This window comes from Triturus cristatus, chromosome 2_2, assembly GCF_964204655.1.
Source record: "Triturus cristatus chromosome 2_2, aTriCri1.1, whole genome shotgun sequence".
Taxonomy (NCBI): domain Eukaryota; kingdom Metazoa; phylum Chordata; class Amphibia; order Caudata; family Salamandridae; genus Triturus; species Triturus cristatus.
The window spans coordinates 1169080453-1169100543 of NC_140582.1; the positions used below are offsets into that span (position 1 = coordinate 1169080453).

At 53.0% G+C, this 20091-nt stretch overlaps 1 protein-coding gene across 13 annotated transcripts in view; it reads left to right on the forward strand.

Moving 5' to 3' along the window:
- LOC146863313 (uncharacterized) overlaps positions 1 to 20091 on the forward strand; it is a 365986-nt gene that overhangs the window by 59973 nt on the left and 285922 nt on the right. For all 13 annotated transcript variants that reach the window (XM_085642731.1, XM_085642726.1, XM_085642734.1 and 10 more), the window contains one exon: positions 15170 to 15219. In XM_085642731.1, coding sequence (XP_085498857.1) covers positions 15170 to 15219 — 50 coding nt within the window. The remainder of the gene's footprint in view (positions 1 to 15169; positions 15220 to 20091) is intronic.

The following is a 20091-nucleotide window of genomic DNA, read 5'->3' on the forward strand; positions in this document are numbered from 1 at the left end:
AATAACCGACTAACATATCATCCAGCAATCTAATTACTTTAATATTTCACTATACTAATTCACCACTAATCCTTTAGGGGTTCTGGAGTAGCGTGCTGCTCGCCAAAAAAAGCTCTTCACCCCATCAGGGGTAACAAGCGCTGTATAAATGCAAACCTTTTTCCCTCTCCTATACCTCTGCTATCCTTCTGATTCCAAATAACTGACCTATTCACCACTCAAATTACTTTCATATTTCACTATACTAATTCAACACTAATCCTTCTTGGGTTCCGGAGTAGTGCGCTACTCGCCGTAAAAGCGCTTTGACGCCTCGTCAGGGGTATTAAGCGCTATATAAATGCAACTACAATAAAATTCAAAATGGAAACGGGTGCCATTGGTGGTCTCAATCTGTTCTTTGATTGTGAGTGGTTGGTCAAGGTGAACGCCAAGTTTTTACAGCCAGTTTGGGAGTTGGTGGTTGGATCAATTCAGAGGGCCACCAGTCGGGTGTCCAAAGCTGTTGAGCCTTTCCAAGCAGCAGGATTATAGATTTGTGAAAGGCACCCTAAACTTGCCATTTTTAGGTCTCTCCTGACCCACCGCATGCGCTGGTGTGACGAGACTTATTGAGAGGGCTCCAAAAAGTGCTACCAGGCCAGCCTAGAGCTACAATGCATGTGCGTGGGCGCGCGCACCGCGATTACTTTCACGGCCGCTTTGCATAGCCAATAGGTCTCGCTTTTGGGATCTTATAAGTATTTAGTTATGCAACTGTTGAATGGCTAAACACTTATAAGGTCCCAAAGGCGAGACCTATTGGCTATGCCAATGCTTGTTTGTGATGTCACTGAGATATGGGAGCAAATAGATAACGAACTAGCAGATCCCCCTCAGGCCATCACTGTTTTTTTTCGCCTCCTCGTTTTGCTGTAGAGAATTTTCATCTCAATCACTGGCTTTTCTGCAGTTTAATATGCTTTAGAATCGGATCGCAATCCATACTTAACACAGAGTAATGCTCGGGGTTTAATCATTTATCTTGACTATTTACGCATTAACTTCCCTATTCAATAAGCCAAATGAAAAGAAAAATAATTGGCTATTGCACAGTGACTTGGAACATTGTCTGATAATTGCAGCACCTGTTTCCTAGAAGGGAAAAGTCCGATACCATAGCAGATTACAGATCAGAGGGGTAGAGGTGGCGCTATTTAGGGAGGGATTGTTTGGTGTTAATTGTATTATCTTCCCTTATCTTTGGCATATGATTTAGTCCAGCTGGCCTGCAGTTGTATGTGGGTGCAAGTGTTCTTCCACAAATGCCTAATAAAAAATGTAAACCATAAAAGAATAACATTCTGCCCTTTGGTTTATGTGCCCGTAATAGGTACAGATAGTGATGAATTCTGTTTTGGAAGCAGGTAAACTTAATTGGTTGGCAGTCATTCAATCCTGGATCTTGGAAACGTTCTGATACTAACTTGTGATAAACTTGGGCTTGTGTGACAGTGGAAAGACTGGCTATATATCATCAGAATATTTGAGTTTTGATCAGTTGGTGTAAAGATTACATACATATATTGAAAATCACTGAAGACAAGCCGGGCCCTTGCAGGAGCGCACAGTCCACCTTCATTGCGGGGGTGGGGTGGGGGTCAGGGGTTACCTCTTCTCCTAGGGAGATGGTAATAATTTCATAGTTTCCTGAGCCAATACTTGATGGCTCACACATTTTTCGTGGACATAGGTCTCCCTTACAGAAGAAGGCTTATTTGATTTCATAATGGAGATGGTCTGTAAAGGGACTTTAGGCACGTTTTCCTTCAGTTTTCTGTCTGTAGAGAAAGGGTTTAGAGGTTCCTGTTAGTGATCAAGGACCTTCTTTCAGCTTGGTGCAGGAATGCCATCTTTTTTATTGTTTAAAAGTGAAAAGTTTCAGAAAGAGTGTCAATAAAAGCGATTTTTGTTTTTTTTATACAATGGAGCGTACGCCTATTGTTTGAAGTGTCTATCTCCTGTTCAAGTTTTAATAATACTACATTGACAAGGATTGTTCTGGAGTCCCTGTAGGCTGGCGGGAATCTTCCACATTTAATACTTCTTTGAGGTTACCCACGGTGTAGAACCGGGAATAGAAGTAAGTACATTTCCGTTTTTTGGGTGTTAAAACTCCATAAAACTAAATTTTTACAATGTAATTGCTTTTGCTGTGTAGTGAGTTGCAATGTGAGCATACTTATGATGTACTTAACAGTGATGTAGTGAGATCCGTAGTATAAACTAATCTGTATTATCTGAAACAAACACGTTCGTTAGATTCCTCACCTTAGAATATTCCCAGGTGTGAGGCTGGATCCGGAAAGATTTTTGTAGCAATACCCCTTGCGCGTCGCTAGGCGTTGTCTGCGGCTCCGCGTCCGTCGTAGGCGTTGTGTGCAGGATTGACGTCGTCTGAGTACTTGGACGCCACCCTCGCGCGCTGACGTCAGTTCTGCTTTTTTCTGCGCCAGACAGCGCCGATCCGGGAAGAGCTTACGCCTTAGTCAATTTTTGACTGAACTGTTTTGACTCTTTTTGGTCTTCTGTCGACTCGACTGTGGTGCCGGTAGGATGCCTGGGTTTAAAGCCTGTGACTCCTGTCATCGACTTATTTATTTATTTTAAACCGTTTTTATTGCAGAACAAAAAGATAAGCAGCTTACATACATAATGACCCTGCACCGCAAATGCCAGTGCCTTTTCCGTTCTTGGCCATGAGGCTTCCGTACACAGCTTGTGAGCCCACATCCCAGAGTACGGGCAGCGATAACATGTAGATCATTATACTTAACCATATTTCAACCTGTACATTTGTTTATATCATTATAGGATGTCTGCGTTCCGCTTTTAAGTTTTCTCCCCCCTTCCCTCCCACCCAGTCCCTCCCCCTCCCTCTCCACCCTCCAGTGCCCTCGCCAATGACTGGACTCTGCCTTAATATGTATTCTTGGGTACTTATCAGAAGTAAATGACTATCTACTGTGTATGTGTGGTTGGGACGTTTCGGGGATCAGCATCCGTATCAGAGGGCTCATCTTCCTCCTCAATCTCGCTGTTGCGCAGGGCCTGCACCAACATCTCCCACTCTGTGGCCGCCTCTAGTGCCCTATAATCTGACCTACGACACGCCAGTTGGTATCGAAGTGTACTGTCACTCGCCGCCCATTTCTGTAGTTCATTAATCCACCTCCTATGTGTGGGGCCCACCTTCGACTTCCAGAGCCTCGTCACTTCCCTCTTTGCCAAGAGGAGGCCCATATCTATAAATTTACTTGTGGTCTTGTTCTTGGGCGTGTGAGGAAACCAGTGCAGGACACAGACCGCCTTGTTATATTGCAATTCCCTGTCCGTTACCGCAGCCAGTGTCTCACCCACTTCCCTTCAGTATTTGCGCAGGTGAGGGCAGTCCCATAGCATATGACCTAGCTCTGCTCCTATTGCGCCGCATCTAGGGCACGCCGCATCCTCCACTCCAAAATATTTCCCAATTTTACCTGGTGTTAGGTAGGCCCTGTGGAGGACATAAGTGTATCAACTGGAAGCGTGCGTTCCTTGTGCTCTTCCTAGCCCTCCTCACTATACCCGCCCACGTGGTGTCAGGGATCTCTGTCTGTATATCCAGCTCCCATTTCGCCTTCAGCGCCGCCATCGGCTGTAAGGTTTCGCGCATCATTCTGGAGTACAGACAATCCACTGCTTTGTAAGTGCCAGCAGACATCATGGTGTATTGGCAAGCCGCAGATGTGGTAGGCTCTAGGAGCCCCTCTCCCCAGTGCTCCTGCATCGCTCCAGTCACTGCCGCGTGCATCAGATAATCTCCCCTCGGAAGACCAAACCGCTCCTGCAGAGTGTGATAAGGGATCAACGCTCCCTCCTCGTACAAGTCACCCAACATTTGTAGGCCCGCCTCCTCCCACACCTGTAATCCCGACCAATCTCCTCCGTGCGGGAGCGCCGTCACCATTCCCAGCGGTATCTCCGGTGCATACGGACGCCACACTCCCGCTCGATGCTGCGATCGGTTCCAGCATTGCCTGAACGTCTGTTCCTCCATGGACCAGTCTCCGATGACCAGCCTCTGCTACAGCGTGATATACGCCAGCACATGGCGGGAGTGCCTCCTTTTCTGTCTTGCTCCGGCCCCCGATATACTCTTGCCACCTCCTGTGTAAAGACCTGCAGCTGCGCCGCCAGATAGTAAAACCCGAAGTCCGGGACCGCTAGGCCCCCCTGGTCCTTTGGACGGGTCAGAGTCGCCATCGCAACTCTGCGCCTTCCCGTGCCCTGGAGGAACGAGACTAACAACGATCGCAGCTGCCGGAAAACAGAGCCCGGTATCCACACCGGGAGCGTGCGGAAATAGTATAGAAGGCGTGGCAAAGCTATCATTTTTAATAATGAGATTCGTCCTGTTACCGAGAGCGGGAGTGTGGCCCAAAAGGACAAGCTGCCCTTCAATGCCCGTATAAATAGTCCCACGTTGCCTTCCAGCATATCCACAGCAGGATGGTATATATGTACTCCTAAGTATTTAAGGCAACTAGGCTCCCAGTTGAGCAGTGGTCAGATGTCAGGTCGCCCTGGCGCAGCGGGAACAAACAGGTCTTGGACCAGTTTACTTGTAGCCCAGATATCCTGCCAAATCTCGCGAGAAGTCTCTCCGCGCCCTTCAGCGCGTCTGCGGCGTCCTCCAAGAACGAAAGCAGATCATCTGCATACAGTGAGATAAGTTGCGGGGTCCCTCTGTAATCCAGCCCCCTGTAGTAACGGCCTGTTCTGGCCTCCGCCGCGAGGGGCTCTATTGCCAGCGCAAACAGCGGGGAGAGTGAGCACCCCTGTCTGGTGCCCTGGCACACTTGGTACTGGCTCGAAATGAGGGATCCTACCCGCACCCTCGCCACTGCTGATGCATATAGGACCTTTGTCCAACCTATGTATCCATCACCTAGGCCAAAACGCTTCATGGCTCTGTACAGATAATCCCACTCTAGGCTATCGAATGCCTTCTCTATATCGATTGATAAGACGAGTGGCGCTTGTGTGCTCGCCATCGGGTCCCCCAGCAATCGGATTAATCGGATGTTAGCGGTAGTGTTTCTCGCAGGGATGAACCCCGACTGGTCACCATGAACCAGTTCCGGCATGTGCCGCAGCAGTCTGGTCGCCAGTATGGTGCTCAGGATTTTATAGTCTGTCGTCAGCATTGACAGCGGCCTGTAAGAAGCTGGGTCGGTACCCTCCCTTCCTGGCTTCAGCAGTGGGATCATCAGTGCCCCGCACATGGATTGTGGCAGTCTACCCCTATTCTTGGCCTCATTATACACCTCCTGGAGCCTCAGGGCCAGTTGATCCAGGTATCTACCATAAAATTCTAAAGGCAAACCGTCCAGGCCCGGGGTTTTGTTCCGAGCCATTCGTTTCACTGCCCCCCTGATTTCCGCTAGGTCAATATCTTTGCCTAAGGCCTCAGCTTCTTCCTGGTCCAGTTGGGGCAGCTGCAGCCCCTCCAGAAAGGTGTCAATGCCCCCCCCCCCCCTCCAACGCGCTCTTGTAAAGTGTCCCATAGTACGAGCAGAAACTATCCAGTATGTCCATCTGGGCTGTGACCATGCCGCCCACACCCTCTCTATGGCCAAGATCGGTTGGCTACGTTTAGTGGGATTGGCCAGCCAAGCTAGCAGCGTTCCCGCTTTGTCCCCCTCTGCGTGTGCTCTCACCAAATAGTTCTTGTAGTCGAAGCTGCGGAGCCTCTCCACTTCAGCCGCCACTGCCTCCCTAGCCTCGCTAACTGCCTCCCGGAGCTCGGGGTGACTAGGCCGCGCCACCTCAACCTCCCGTAACTTCCCCTCCGCCTTGTCCAAGTCCTCCAACAGAGTCTTGCACACTCCTGCATATTTCCCTATACAATGTCCCCTATTTTGAAAGCGTCCCACTCCATCGCTCTGGTCGCCGTGGATCCGCTATTCTCGTTAAAGTATTGAGTAATCCTCTCTCCCAGTGCCTCCCGGTATGGTGGGTCATCTAGTGTATCAGGCCTCAGCTGCCACGTTGGGACCCTCGAGATCTCGGTCATCCATTCTAGCGTCAGTAGTAAAGGGTTGTGATTGGACAACATGCGGTTTAAATACTCTGTGTACCACTGACTGAAGCACGGCCGGGGAGCACAAAAAAGCATCTAGCCTGACATGTAGGTCATGCAGTGTTGAGTAATACGAGTAGTCCCTCATTGTTGGGTGTTGTGCCCTCCAAGCATCCACCAGTCCCCACCTCCCCTGCCACTCGAGCCTACGCTTCGCCAGCCGGTGTACCGGGGATGTCCCTAATGGCGGATGGGACCTATCTAGTGCAGGGTCTGCTATTGAGATAAAGTCCCCTCCCAGCATGATGGGACCTGTTAGGTAACTTGCCAGCGCCCCTGAAAGTTTCGTGAAGTAGGGTCCCTGTTCTATATTGGGTGCATACACACTACAGAGCACGATGTCCCGGCCCCGGAGTTTGCCCTCAACAGCCACATACCTACCCTCTGGATCTATTGTGTGCCTAACTACTTGGAAGGGGGTCCCCGCTCTTATCCAAATCAGAGTTCCCCTTGCAAAGGCGGAATACGTGGTGTTGAATAATTGCCCTCTCCACCTACGCTGCAGCGCAATGCCCTCCTGCTTCGTCAAGTGCGTCTCCTGTAATAGCGCAATCTGAACACCCCTGCGCACCAAATAAGCGTGAATCTTATGCCTCCTTGCCATGGTGTGGAGTCCCCTTACATTCCATGTCACACATTTCACCGTTCCAGAATTAGCCATAGTCCCATGTCAGACGCCAGGATGCAACACCCTTCCATGTCCAGTCTCGTTCGGTGACACTGTCCCATCCCTCCCCCGAAGAAACTGTTCCCCCCCCCCCTCCCCCCAACTACTCTCGGCTCCCTCCCCTCCCCCCCCCCCCCCCCCAGAACAGGACCTAACTTCGCAAAAGCAGCCCCCATCCAAACTAAGGAAGAGCAAACTTGCTCAACCACCCACCTAAACCGCAGTCTACACTGCGGTGGCCTTGCGTGCCTCTAGGGTGTAACTCGATACAGAAGGTGGCAACCACAATCCCGTTCCCCCGCCCCCCAATCCCCCATTGTCACTCACGAAAATCCGAACAGCTCTTCTGCATGCATCAACCTCGGCAGGAGCCGGCTCCCCGGCCCCCTTGCTCTGTCTGCCCGGCAGGACTTCTCCATCAACCTTCAATAATTTCTCCCGATGTCTGCGGGGTCACCACTGGGCCTTTGGCCCCATTAAGTTCTGAATGGTCCGTTTCTGAGCCCGTGACGTGGCTTTCCGAGCCCGATCCGCGGATTGACTGGGTCGCTACAGTTCCTGACAGTTCCACCACCGCTTGCAGTGCCGCTCTCCTCTCTTCTTCTGTTTGTGATTCTGTGGGTTTTCTAGCTCTGCCTCCGCTTCCGGAGCCTCTGCGATTTCCGCACTGGCTGCAGTCCTTGCCCCTCTACAGCCCTAAATCTCGCTCCATCCGTCCCCGCCTTGTAAGTGTCCCACCACGCCCAGGCGTCCGCCGATGTTGGGAAGAAGAGTCTTGTCTACAACGACTCGCAGCTTGGCCGGGAAGAGGAGCGAGTATTGTATTCCATCAGTTCTCGTTTGAGTGATAAAAAGGAGGCACGCAATTTCTGAGTTTCAAATGTGTAATCCGGGAACATTGTGACGTTACTGTTAACCATGTGAAATGGACCCGCATCCCTGGCTCGCTGCAGCAGCCAGTCCCTGTCCTTGTAGTGCAGCAGTTTTATCACCACCGGACGCGGTTGGCCTGGTTTGGGGGGCTTTGCCGGCACTCTGTGCGCCCGCTCCAATGTAAAGAAGGGCGAGAGTCCCTCTGGTGCTACTTCTGACCGCAGCCAAGCGTCCAGGTATCCCACCATGTCGTCGCCTCCTTTTTTTTTTTTTTTTTTTTTTTTTTTTTTTTTTTTTGTTTTTTTTGTTCCGGCAGACCCACCAAGCGAACATTGTTCCGCCTACTGCGGTTTTCTGCATCCTCCGCTCGCCTCTCCAGGACCTGTATACGATCTAACGCACTTACCAGCCGCCCCTCCAGGGAATTGTGTGCTGGCATCAGTTCCTGCAATGTGTCTTCCGTAGTTTTAACTCTGTCCTTTAGTTTCCCGTGGTCCGCTCGCAGGATCCCCAATCCCGACGCCACTTGGGCTATGTCCTGCTGCAAAGCAGCCTTTGTGGCCGCTATGGCCTCCAGGATACAGTCCTGCAACTGCTGCAAGTCTGCGGGGCTCTGGGTGGCTCCGTCTTGAGCCTCAGAACCGGGTGCTACTTCTCCTCCTTTAGTCCTGGGCTTGTCCATCTTTCAGACGTGCCAGTTGGTCGCGGTCGTTCCGCAGCTCGAATAGGGGCTCCTCCAGCTCCCTCCCCACCGAAGGGGCGCAACAGTGCTTCTCCCAAGGGCAGCAGGTCCGCGAGGCCAGGCCCCCAACCCTCTTCTAGTGGACCCTGGCTGTCGGGCCCAAGGGCCAATCGGTGTTGGCGCGCCGTCTCTTGGGTCTCCTATGCCCCTACTCCCGGGAGCTCACCCTCTGTCCAAGCTCTCTCTGCGACCTACGTCGGGGCACAACCAGCCTCCTTGTGCCGCTCAGCAAGACCGTCTGCAGTGTGCCCTCCTCCGGGGCTCCGGGGGTCCCTTAACGCCCTCTCTTCCCTCTGTCCTTCCGTCTCGACGCCAAATCCAGGCAACTCCACGATCTCACCGCTGCCTCTGCCCGCCCGCTGGGCCCTTCGCCGCCGGGGGGGCTCTCCTGGCGCTCTCGCCCAATTCCTAGCAGCAGCCTCCGTCAGGGGGTCCTCCCAAGCCTCCGTGGGTCCCCACACGTGGTGATCCTCTTGGTGCCACGCTTCTGGGAGCGACCCCCGCTGAGTATCCTCCTCCAATCGGGGCTCTTCTAGACTTGGGTATGCACGAGGGCGCCGGCTGCCAACCCCCAGTTCCGTTGCGGTGCTGTCCTCTCTTCTCGGGGGCTCTTCCTGCTCGTAGGCTGCTCCACGTCCCCGTGAATGTGTCCTCCAAGCGCGTGGGCAACCGCAGCCCAGCTCCAGCGGCACACCTCCTCGGAACCAGCTCCCCAGTGGATGCTTCCTCTCGCTCACCCGGTGCTGGCCTCTTAGCCACATCCAACCGACCTTTCAAGGGCTTAAGTTCATGGGTCCCAGCCGTCCGGATGTTCTTCCTCCGTCAGGTGGACACCTCTCGCTACTCGTGGAAGGCGCAATCCGATGCCCCCTCGCCGCCGCGCTCAGCAGCTCCCGCGCCTGTCGATTCTCGACCCAGTATCTACTGCGCCGGTAGGGCCCCAGGTCGCTCCCCCACTCAGGTCTCCTTTATCAGATTCTCCCGCAAACCCTGTAGGCACTCCCAGGGGTATGGGCAGACTCTTCGGGGCCCCGGGCCTCTCACCTCCTCCGTGCCGCTGGTACTGCGGGCCGCCCCTCTCACCGTGTGTCCAATGGGGCCCTTCACCAGCTCCTTTAGGGTCGCCGCTGCCTGGGTCGCAGATCCTTTCCCCCCCCCCCCCCCCCGCTCGGTAGGCGGAGGTGTCAGGCCCCCCCCCCCCCCCCCGGAACTTCAGTCAGGGCCTGCCGACCGCCGCTCTCCCAGTCTATCTCCCCGCTGCTTCGTCCTGCAGCGCCGTCAGTCTTCAGTGCGGCCGCCATTTTAATCCCTACCCCCCGACGGTCGATCAACCGCCCGTGCAAACTCTGCCCACGGCGTTCAAGATCGCGGCTCACCTTGCCGCCTGTGTCCAGGGCAATCCCGGTAGGGTGTCCTCGCTCTCAGTTTGTTCCGACGAGGGCTACGCGGTCCAGGCCCCTTTCAGTGGTGCCGGCCCTTGGCCGCAGCCGCCATTTTAGGCCGTGTTACTCGCCGGACACTCTGCACTCTTCGGCGGGCCGATCTTCAATGAAGCAGTGCTGGCTTATGACTTGGGAGGTGCCGCTGCCCGTCCCACGCACAGCGCTGTTTCAGTGGCACTGTTCGCGTCGGATTCCGTGTATTTTGTCAGGATTCTTGTGGGGATCGGGCGCGGAGCTCCGAGCTCAGGCCGCCGTTCCCCTCTGCATCCAAGCCACGCCCCCCCGTCATCGACTGATGTCGGTGACAGACCACCATCGCCGGTGCCTTTACTGCCTGGGGGCCGACCACGACGCGGAGTCGTGCCCCGATTGTCAGGCCTTGACCTCGAAGGCTAGGCGGGAGCGGTCCCGTTACCTTCTCGAGCTTCGGCGCTCTGCTCCACACACTCACGGTCCCGGTCCAGGAGGAGGTCCAAGGACCAGTCGCGGAGCCGCAGCCACGATCATCGCTCGTCGGGCTCGATGTCTTCGGGTAAGTCTAAGCGATCAAAGAAGTCCAAGAGGCGACACCGCTCTTCGGACTCCCCTTGCGCGACTCAGCCGAGGGTCAGCCGCATCCATCCCCATGCCCGCCAGTTCCTGGGACTGACGCGACCCCGGCGGAGGTCGGTGCTTTCCTCTCGGCCATGAGGGGCCTGGCTCCGCTGTCGACGTGCCTTCGGGCCCCGCGGGCTCGACTGGGTGACCTCGCGTGCCGGCGGCTCCGGCGCCGTCGACGACTTTGGTCCCGACACCGCAGGTCCCCGAGGGATCCAGGCCTGGATCTCTGCCGGCGCCTGTCGACCTCACGACGCCTCCTCCGCCGACACCGTTACCGCCTCCGGCGCCGTCTCCAGATGACGCTGTTCTCCGGTTTAGCCCCGGTCCCGGCCCGGCACCGGTGCGGCGCCGCTCGATGCCGCTTCCGACGCCGATGGATGAGGGTTTCATCTACCGTCCGGCTCTGATCATTCCTCCTGTTTATCAGGAATCGGATAACGGGGGTGACTGGGAGGGGTCTGAGGACCCTATGGCCAGACAGGGCCAACTTTCACAGGACTGGGCAGACGAACTAGGGGATGCCAGTGGTGTGGACACCTCCCCGGATGCTGGTTTCATCTCTCCTCCGACTGTGGCCTCGGAGGAAGGTGCAGCTTTCTCAGCGGTGCTGCTCAAGGCGGCCGAAGCCCTGGGGCTCGAGTTGCCTGCTGTGGCCGTGAGGACTAACATCCTCAGAGGTGCTTCAACCATCAGCAAGCTCCACAGAGCCTCTGCTGCAGTTCGAGGCCCTCATAGACGTTCTGCAGGGCACTTGGTCCAAGCCCTCCACAGTTCCTCCTGTGGATCGGAACGTGGCCCGGCACCACCGCCCTGCTCTGGGCGACCCCCAGTTTCCTGTCCCAACACCCCACCCCCGAGAGCCTGGTTATCCAGGCCTCCACTTCCCAATTCTCCTTCCTGTCCGCTCCTCCGGATCAGGAATCCAAGAGGCTGGAACAGTTCGGAAAGAAGCTGTTCTCTTCCCTGAGTTTGGGCCTGCGGTCTTTGAACACCGCTTGCCTCTTGGACCGTTTCTCCCACTCTCTGTGGGATACGGTGGAGGACGTGCTGCCCCTGTGTCCGGAGGAGGCCCGGACACGCCTCTCCCAGGCGCTTGCTGACGGGCGAGATGCAGCACGACATGCCATACGGTGTGGACTAGACACCACGGACTCGCTGGGTAGGGCGATTTCCAACACGGTGGCGCTCTGGCGCCACGCCTGGCTGCGGTCCACGTCTTTCTCGGGGGATGTCCAGAGTACCCTCATGGATATGCCCTTTGATGGCACTCGCCTTTTTGGTGAGAAAGCGGATAGTGCGCTGGCTCGTTTTAAGGACTCCCGGGCTACGGCCAAGTCCTTGGGTCACTCTGCCCCGCGGCCGCAAACTTCCGCCTTTCGCCCCTTTCGTGGCCAAGGCAGGGGCGCCTCCTCATGTCCGCCTAGCCACCGGCCGCAGAAACGACGTGGATTCCGCCGTGGCGGTACTGGAGGACAACGTGCCGGTCAGTCCACATCCACCCCGGCAGCATCCGCCTCAAAGCCCTCTTAGTCCGAGCTTTCAGGCCCAATCCACGCCAGTGGGCGGCAGAGTTCGCCATCACCTGCTCCACTGGCGATCCATCACATCGGACAGGTGGGTGCTGCAAATCGTCCGATGGGGCTACTCCCTCCCCTTCGAGACGACCCCTCCAGCCATGCCACCGCATGTCGGAGGATCACTTGAATCGTCTGCGGGAGGAAGTTACGGCCCTCTTGGCCAAAGAGGCCGTCAAGCGCGTTCCTGGTCCAGAAGTAGGCCTTGGTTGCTATTCCCACTACTTTCTGGTTCCCAAGAAGGGTAAAGGGGGCCTACGCCCTATCTTGGACCTCAGGAGCGTCAACGCCTTCCTCCGGAAGGAACGGTTCAAGATGCTAACTTTAGCTCAGGTTATGGCTGCCCTCGACCCTGGAGACTGGATGGTAGCGTTGGACTTGCAGGACGCATATTTCCACATCCCCGTCCTGCCGGCCCACCGGCGTTGCCTGCGGTTCACGGTGGGTCAGGAGCACTTTCAGTTCACCGTGCTCCCCTTCGGCCTCCAGTGCCCCTCGGGTGTTCGCAAAAGTGATGGCGGTGGTCGCAGCTCATCTGCACAGATCGGGGGTTCCAGTCTTCCCCTATCTCGACGACTGGCTGTTGAAGTCGGGCTCGCCCCAGCAAGTCGTCTCCCACCTCCAGACTACGGCTGACCTCCTGCATTTGCTGGGGTTCTCCATCAATGTGCCGAAGTCACACCTGAGACCCTCCCATCGGAGCGGTTCTCGATTCGGCGCAGTTCCGGGCCTATCCTCCGGAACAGCGGGTCCAGGATATTCAGGCTCTGATTCCCATCTTTCGGCCTCTAGCCTGGGTTTCGGTCAGGTTGGTGCTGCGGCTTCTGGGGCTGATGGCCTCCTGCATCCTGTTGGTGCATTACGCCAGGTGGCGAATGCGGGCTCTGCAGTGGGACCTGAAGTTTCAGTGGGCCCAGCATCAAGGCAAACTTGTCTGACCATGTCTGATCTCGGAGGGCACTGCGAAACAGTTGCAGTGGTGGCTCACGGACCGCGGACATGGCTGGAACACCAGGGCATCATCCTGGTGGTTCAACATCTGGCGTGCTCTCTGAACGCCAGAGCAGACTAACTCAGCCGCCGGTGCATGATGGATCACGAATGGCGTCTGAACTCTGACGTGGCGCAAGGTCTTTCTGCAGTGGGGAGAGCCTTGGTTAGATCTATTCGCCACCGAACAGAACGCGCAATGTCAACAGTTCTGCGCGTTGGAATTTTTAGTCGCGAGTGGAGTTGCGGTCTGTTGTGCGCCTTTCCGCCTATACCACTTCTGCCCAGAGTGCTGAAGATCAGGCGCGTCCGGGCCCAAGTCATCTTAGTGGCTCCGGATTGGGCACAAAGGTACTGGTATCCCGAGCTACTCAGTATGTCAATCGATCCTCCGGTACGACTGCCTCTTCAGGAGGACCTTCTGTCGCAGCAGCAGGGGACGGTCCTCCACCCGAACCTGGCCAGTCTCAACCTCCATGCGTGGAGATTGATCGGCGACAGTTGATGCCCTTTGACTTGCCTCCTGAAGTCTGACGTCATTCTGGCAGCCAGGCGTCCCACCACAAAATCGGTATACGCCTGCAGGTGGAACAAATTTGTGGCATGGTGCACAGCAAAGGCTGTGGATCCCCTTTCCGCCCCGCTTTCTGAGGTTCTACTCTTTCTTCTTTCTTTGGCCCAGCAGGGCTCTGCTCTGGGCACCTTGAAAGGTTCTCTTTCTGCAATCTCTGCTTTCTTACGGCTTCCTGATCAGCCTTCTCTTTTCAAGTCCCCTGTTTCGCGTTTTCTTAAAGGCATTACTCGCATGTTTCCTCCTGTCCCCTTCGTAATGTCTCAGTGGGATTTGAATCTTGTCTTGACCTTTCTGATGTGCGCTCCCTTTGAGCCTCTTCACAATTGTCCCCTTCGTCTTCTGACTCTTAAGACTGCTTTCCTGGTAGCTATCACCTCGGCTAGATGGGTGAATGAGCTCCAGGCTCTGTCATCTAAGCCTCCCTTTCTTTCTGTTCATCCGGACAAGGTTGTCCTCTGCACTCGTCCTTCTTTTCTTCCAAAAGTGGTGACCCCCTTTCACATCAGGCAATCGGTCACATTGCCCATCTTCTTTCCGCATCCTTTGAAAGAGGGAGAGGCTCCACCGTCTGGACCCAAAACGAGCGCTGTCCTTTTATTTGGACCACACCAGACAGTTCCGGGTGGACGACCAACTTTTTGTTGGATACATAGGTGCTAAGAAAGGGAGGGCTGTACACAAGCGGACCATTTCACGGTGGGTCGTCTTGTGTATAAAGGTTTGTTAGTCCTTGGCGAAAAAGGACTCTCCTGTTGGGCTGAGAGCCCATTCCACCCGGGCCATAGCGGCGACTACTGCCCTGGGACGGGGAGTTCCCTTGCAGGACATCTGTCAGGCGGCGACGTGGCCCTCACTGCACACGTTTGCCAAGCACTATTGCCTGGAAAGCCAAGTCCGGAGAGATGGCTTCTTTGGCCGTTCTGTTCTCCAGGACTTTCTGGTGTGATCTTGGTTCGCAGACCCTCTACTGGGGTTGGTATTGCTGGGGTATCTATTCTAAGGTGAGGAATCTAACTAACGTGTTTCTTTCAGATGAACAAGTTACTTACCTTCGGTAACTATGTATCTGTAAGAAACATTAGTTAGATTCCTCACCGACCCACCCATCCTCCCTGCTCTGCGAACCGACATCTAGGGTTAAGGTCATCCTGTTCAGGGCCCTAGACTTTTTAGCACCAGTGTCTGTCTCTTGCATGGCTCTGCGTTCCTGGCGCGGAAAGCTATGTACAAGAACTGACAGCGCGCGAGGACAGCATTTAAGTACTCCGACAACGTCATTCCGGCGCACGACGCCAACGACTGACGCGGAGCCGCAGACTACGCCTAGCGACACGCAAGGTGTATTGCTACAAAAATCTTTCCGTATCCAGCTTGACGCCTGGGGATATTCTAAGGTGAGGAATCTAACTAATGTTTCTTACAGATACATCGTTACCGAAGGTAAGTAACTTGTTCGTTACTGCATCCTTTTCATACACAAATTTTCTTTTGCCTTGGATCTTGAGGTAGCGCTAACTGCTGTACTCAAACTTTTTGTTTGTTAGTAATGAAAAAGTGACCCCCAGCTGCAGTCAAGACTCGATACAACGGGCAGGTGAGTTGAATTGACACGAATATATAAATTTTTTTAATGATATACCTGTTTGTGCATTCCGTAGCCTGCATCCAAGCCCTTTCTTAATTTGCACTGAGAGGGTTACTGGTAGGGTGAGGTGAATTAATATTGAGTGGCTATTAACTCTGAAGTTGTTGCTGGGTCCCATGACACTTAATTTTGTTAAAATCCAAACCCTATTGGAACAGGTCAGGTTTCATGGATTTTTAGCATCTCAAAATGTGTCTACGTGGATGAGTAGAGGAAGCTTTATATATGTAATGTTCTATCTATGCTCAACTGTATTTTGGTAGTTGAATGGAAATTCTGTTTTGAGTAGCCAACTATAAAAGCCTGTTCAGCCTGGATGGTGTCAAAGTCGAGGTACATGGGTGTGGTGTGTTTTTTTTTTTTTTTTTTTTTTTTTTTTTTTTTTTTTTTTAAACGGCTATTGTAAAAGCTACGTAATTCAGCACCTTTGTGCACTTAACCTAGGTCTTAGTCTGAGGATATCTTTAGATTCCTTTCAGTAGTTACCTGCAGATGACTGCAGCTAGTACAAGGGTGACTGTCCCATTTTTTTTTTTTTTTTGCCTGGCATATTCTTATAGGAATGGTAATGCTGTTGTTTCTCCAAGAGTAGTAGAAATGTCACCCATCTTAGGAATGAGTCTGGGCAGAATACAAAATATTCCAGCTATCGCAACAATTTTAGATTCTATTAAGGACACTGAGGCGAGGATTATGCTGTCCATTTCTTTACTGAACTCACAGCAGACAATGAAAAATGAACTACACAAGTAAACATCCCATGAGGCTTTGAGCCACGCCTCCTCATAACAGCCAATGGCAACATATCGAAGTAAACAAAGCAGAGACACTTTCTTGGCCTCCTCTTGCTTTGCGAAAACCAGTCCATAAGTCCGAACGAACAGCACACCAATTCGACTCTCAACTGAGAGAGAAACAGTTCTTTAGAATTCTCAACGGAGAACATAGTCGCCCAGTCATGAGATCAACATCTTCTCACAAGGGGAGATCAACCTCCAGCCGGAGTAATACATCAGTTCTTGATAGTCAATTCTCAGTCGTGAGATCAACATCTTTTCACCAGGGGAGATCCATCTCCAACCCGAGCATTACTTCAGTTCTTGTTAGTTGTTTCCTGAAAATAGAAACTAGGTTGAAAATAGGGAACCCACAAACAGGATTCCTTAAGGGTGGGCAATAATTTGTTATGAATATAACGATAATACAACATAACAGTTGATACAACTGGCCCAACGGGTGGGATAATCCTTGCCTCCTTGTCCTTAATAGAATCTAAAATTCTTGTCGTGATAGCTGGAAAATTTGTATTCTCGGTCAGGACGGGAGGCTTCTGAGTATGCTGGTTCAAAGCTCGTCAATAACAGAAGAAACATGTGATAAAGGCTTGTAATAAAACATTTTGTACATTAGAATCTGTTGACCAGTCAGCCGCTCTCAGGATATCCTCTAACCGAGAGCCCAACATATACACTTTAGAGGCCATAGCTCCTCGAGTGGAATGAGCACCATATAGAGAGACATCAGTGCCCGCTTCTGACATCACCCACCTAACCCACCTGGCCAAGGTGGCAGCTGAAACCGGTCTATAAGGCTTTTGAATCGCAATTAACAACTGCCCCAAAGGGTCCGACCTATGGGCAAGTGTGCGTTCCTCATAACTTTTCAGGCAATGCAACACACATAATTTATTATTGTGAGGGAAAGCGGGATACTCTACCGAACGTGACCTTGTCTTTGTCCGCCTCGTCATGATAAAAGACACCCTGTGGAGAAAACATTCTGCCCGCCAGATCTAGAGCTCGCACATCCGAAACTCTACGACAGGAAATCAGACATAACAAAATAGTGAGTTTGGCCGATAATTGCTTTAAGGAAAGCTCTGGATTATCCGGCCAAGACCTGGACGAGGGGGATTGGCCACTTTAACCCCTTTAAGTAACTTGCACACCAGGGGATGCATTCCCACAGGTTTACCATCAATAGTCATGGCCTGCCGAGATAGCTGATCTGAAATTATTAACGGACCTGTAAGCAAGTCCCGATTCTGCACACTCCGACAAGGAAATTCAAAATCTCAGTCACATCCGATCCCACGGTATCTACCTGCCGTTGAAGGCACCAACCCACCCATCGCTTCTAGGAAGCTGAATATAGTTTTTGGGTGGACGGAGCCCAACTTGTCGTATAAAGCCGGCAGCTGCCTGTGTAAGGCCCTCAATGCTCTCGTGTCTCCTGAGAGCATCCACACCATGAGGTAATTGGTCCTGCAGGATTAACAGGTGACAAGCTCCCACTGGGTCCTGGAGTCATCAGGAAGTTTGGGAGTTGAAAGGGAAGATCCACAGACCACTCCAATAGTGTGGGAAACCACGACTGAGTCTTTCACAACGGTGTCACCAACACTACTGAAGCCGTCTAGCGACAGACAAAGGTCACCACTCTCGGGATCAAGGCAAACGGAGGGAAGGCATAATTCCTCTGTGGGCCCTAAAGCTGAAGGAACGTGTCCGTTCCCATCACCATCGGGTCCGGTCTCCAGCTGAAGAACAAGGGAATCTGCGCGTTGAGGCGAGAGGCAAAAAGGTCTATCCTGCAAGGGCCTCGCATATTCATGATCTCCGCAAACAGCGTGGGATGAAGCTTCCAATCGCTGTAATCCCTCAGGAACCTGGAGTTCCAATCCGCTACCTGGTTGAGTTTGCCTGGGAGGTATTCCGCTATGTCTGTGATCTTGTGATTTAGACAGAAATGCCAGAACTCCTTCACAATGTTGACCAACATTTGCGACCTCGTCCCTCCTAACCGATTGATATATCTCACTGCCGACACATTTTCCATCCGGAGAAGGATGCAGCAATTGCTCTTCAGGGGAGATATTGACTGTATCGCAAACTAGCCTGCTAACCACTCGAGGCAGTTGATGTGCAACCTTAACTCGTCGGCAGACCATCGTCCGCCTGTGGCAAAGTCTCCACATCGAGCGCCCCAGCGACTGGCGTCGGATTCGATAATTACATGCGGGGAGGCGCAGAGAATCGCCCTTCCGTTCCAGGCCGCCATGTGTTCCAGCCACCACAGAAACTCCTCTTGAGCGTCTGCAGATAAAGGAATGAGGTGGTCGTAATGAAACTTCTTCTGAATGTAGTGTATTTTGAGCCGTTGAAGGGCTCTATAATGTAGGGGACCCGGGAAGATGGCCTGAACGGAGGCTAGAAGGCCCACGATCTTCGCCAGTACTCTCGGAAATCATCTGTTTGGACAAGGTGGATTTGATTTCCCGTTTGATAGACCTGATCTTGGGCAGGGGGAGGAGAAGTTGGGCAGAGACTGAATTGGAAACCCAAGAATTCTATCTGTTGGTTCGGAATCATCATTGACTTCTTGATGTTGATGACGAACCCCAGATCCTGTAATAGGGACGTCGTCCACTCCAAGTGAGTGAGCAGAAGATTCAGATCCTTGGCCAGGAGCAACATGTCGTCGAGGTAGACAATCATGCGCACCCCCATTTCCCGAAGTCGGGAAACCACCGGTTTCAAGAGTTTTGTGAAAACCCATGGGGCTGACGATGGGCCAAAGGGAAGGGTATGATACCGGTACCATTGTCCTTTCCATTGAAATTGAAGGAATTTATAAAGAAAGGGACAAATTGGGACCGTGAGGTAGGCATTCTTCAAGTCCAACCGGACCATCCAGTCCTTTTCCAGCAGGAGATCCCTTAGAAGATGGATGCCCTCCATCTTGAAGTGCCTGTAGATGACAAAGGGGTTGAAATCTGAGGTTCAACACTAGTGTCTGACCTCCTCCTTTCTCTTGCACCAAGAAGACGTTGCTGCAAAACCCTCCGGGAATGAAGGGCCCTACGGCAATAGCCTGTTTGGCCAAAAGCTCATGAAGTTCGGAGTCTATAAAATTCTGTTCTAGAAGGGGGAAAAAAGGAGAGGTCGAGGTGGAATCAGTTGACATGGGGGTCCCGAAGTTCAATCTGATATCCTTTAACTGTGTGCAAGATCCAAACATCTGTGGTGAGGCGAGCCCAATTTACAACGAAATGCAACAATCTGCCCCCCAGGGAAATCGTAGGGCACACGGGACTTACCGGAAGACTGGGACTCAAGTTTTTGTAGCATCGGTTGAAACGGCCCCTGTATCCACGCGATCTGGAGGGGGTAGAAGCCAGCCTACTCTGGTTCTTTGGTATAACCCCTGCGTCTGGGCGCGAAACCTCTTTGAGGACTGGGGTTGGAGTAGTGGCTGGTCGAGCGTCCTCTGCCACGCCCAGCCCTGCCAGAGACCTGATGAAACACACTCTTCAAGGAGGATTGAGACTTGTCGAGTGAGGCAAAGGTGTTCACAAATTTGGCAATGTCCTTTACGAATTTGTCACTAAAGAGCTGACCTTCTGCTAGTGGGCCCGGTTCTGCCGTGGCCAATTCCACCAATTGCGGATCAATCCTCAGAAGGACAGACTTGCGCCGCTCAGAGGCCCAGCTTACAGATTGCTCGTTGAGCCCATCCAGCCAAAACCTCAGAGTGAATGGCCGCGCCGGTTTCTTGCGCCTGTAGGGCTAACTCGAGAATTTTTGTTAAAGGGCCCGCAAGGTCAAGAACCTTATCTTGACACGCCCGAAGGGGGCGATCGATCCCCTTCTTTGGATCCTTTTTGTATTTTGTAAGGAAAGTGGTCATGGAGGAATCTGTCAGGGGTAATTGCGACTTTATGGGGTAAATCAGGACGCGGGCATTCAGACTTTAGGCGGGCTCCCACCTCCTTATCAAAACTTTTCCGTAAGTGAGTCTGCATGTATTCGGCCACCGCTG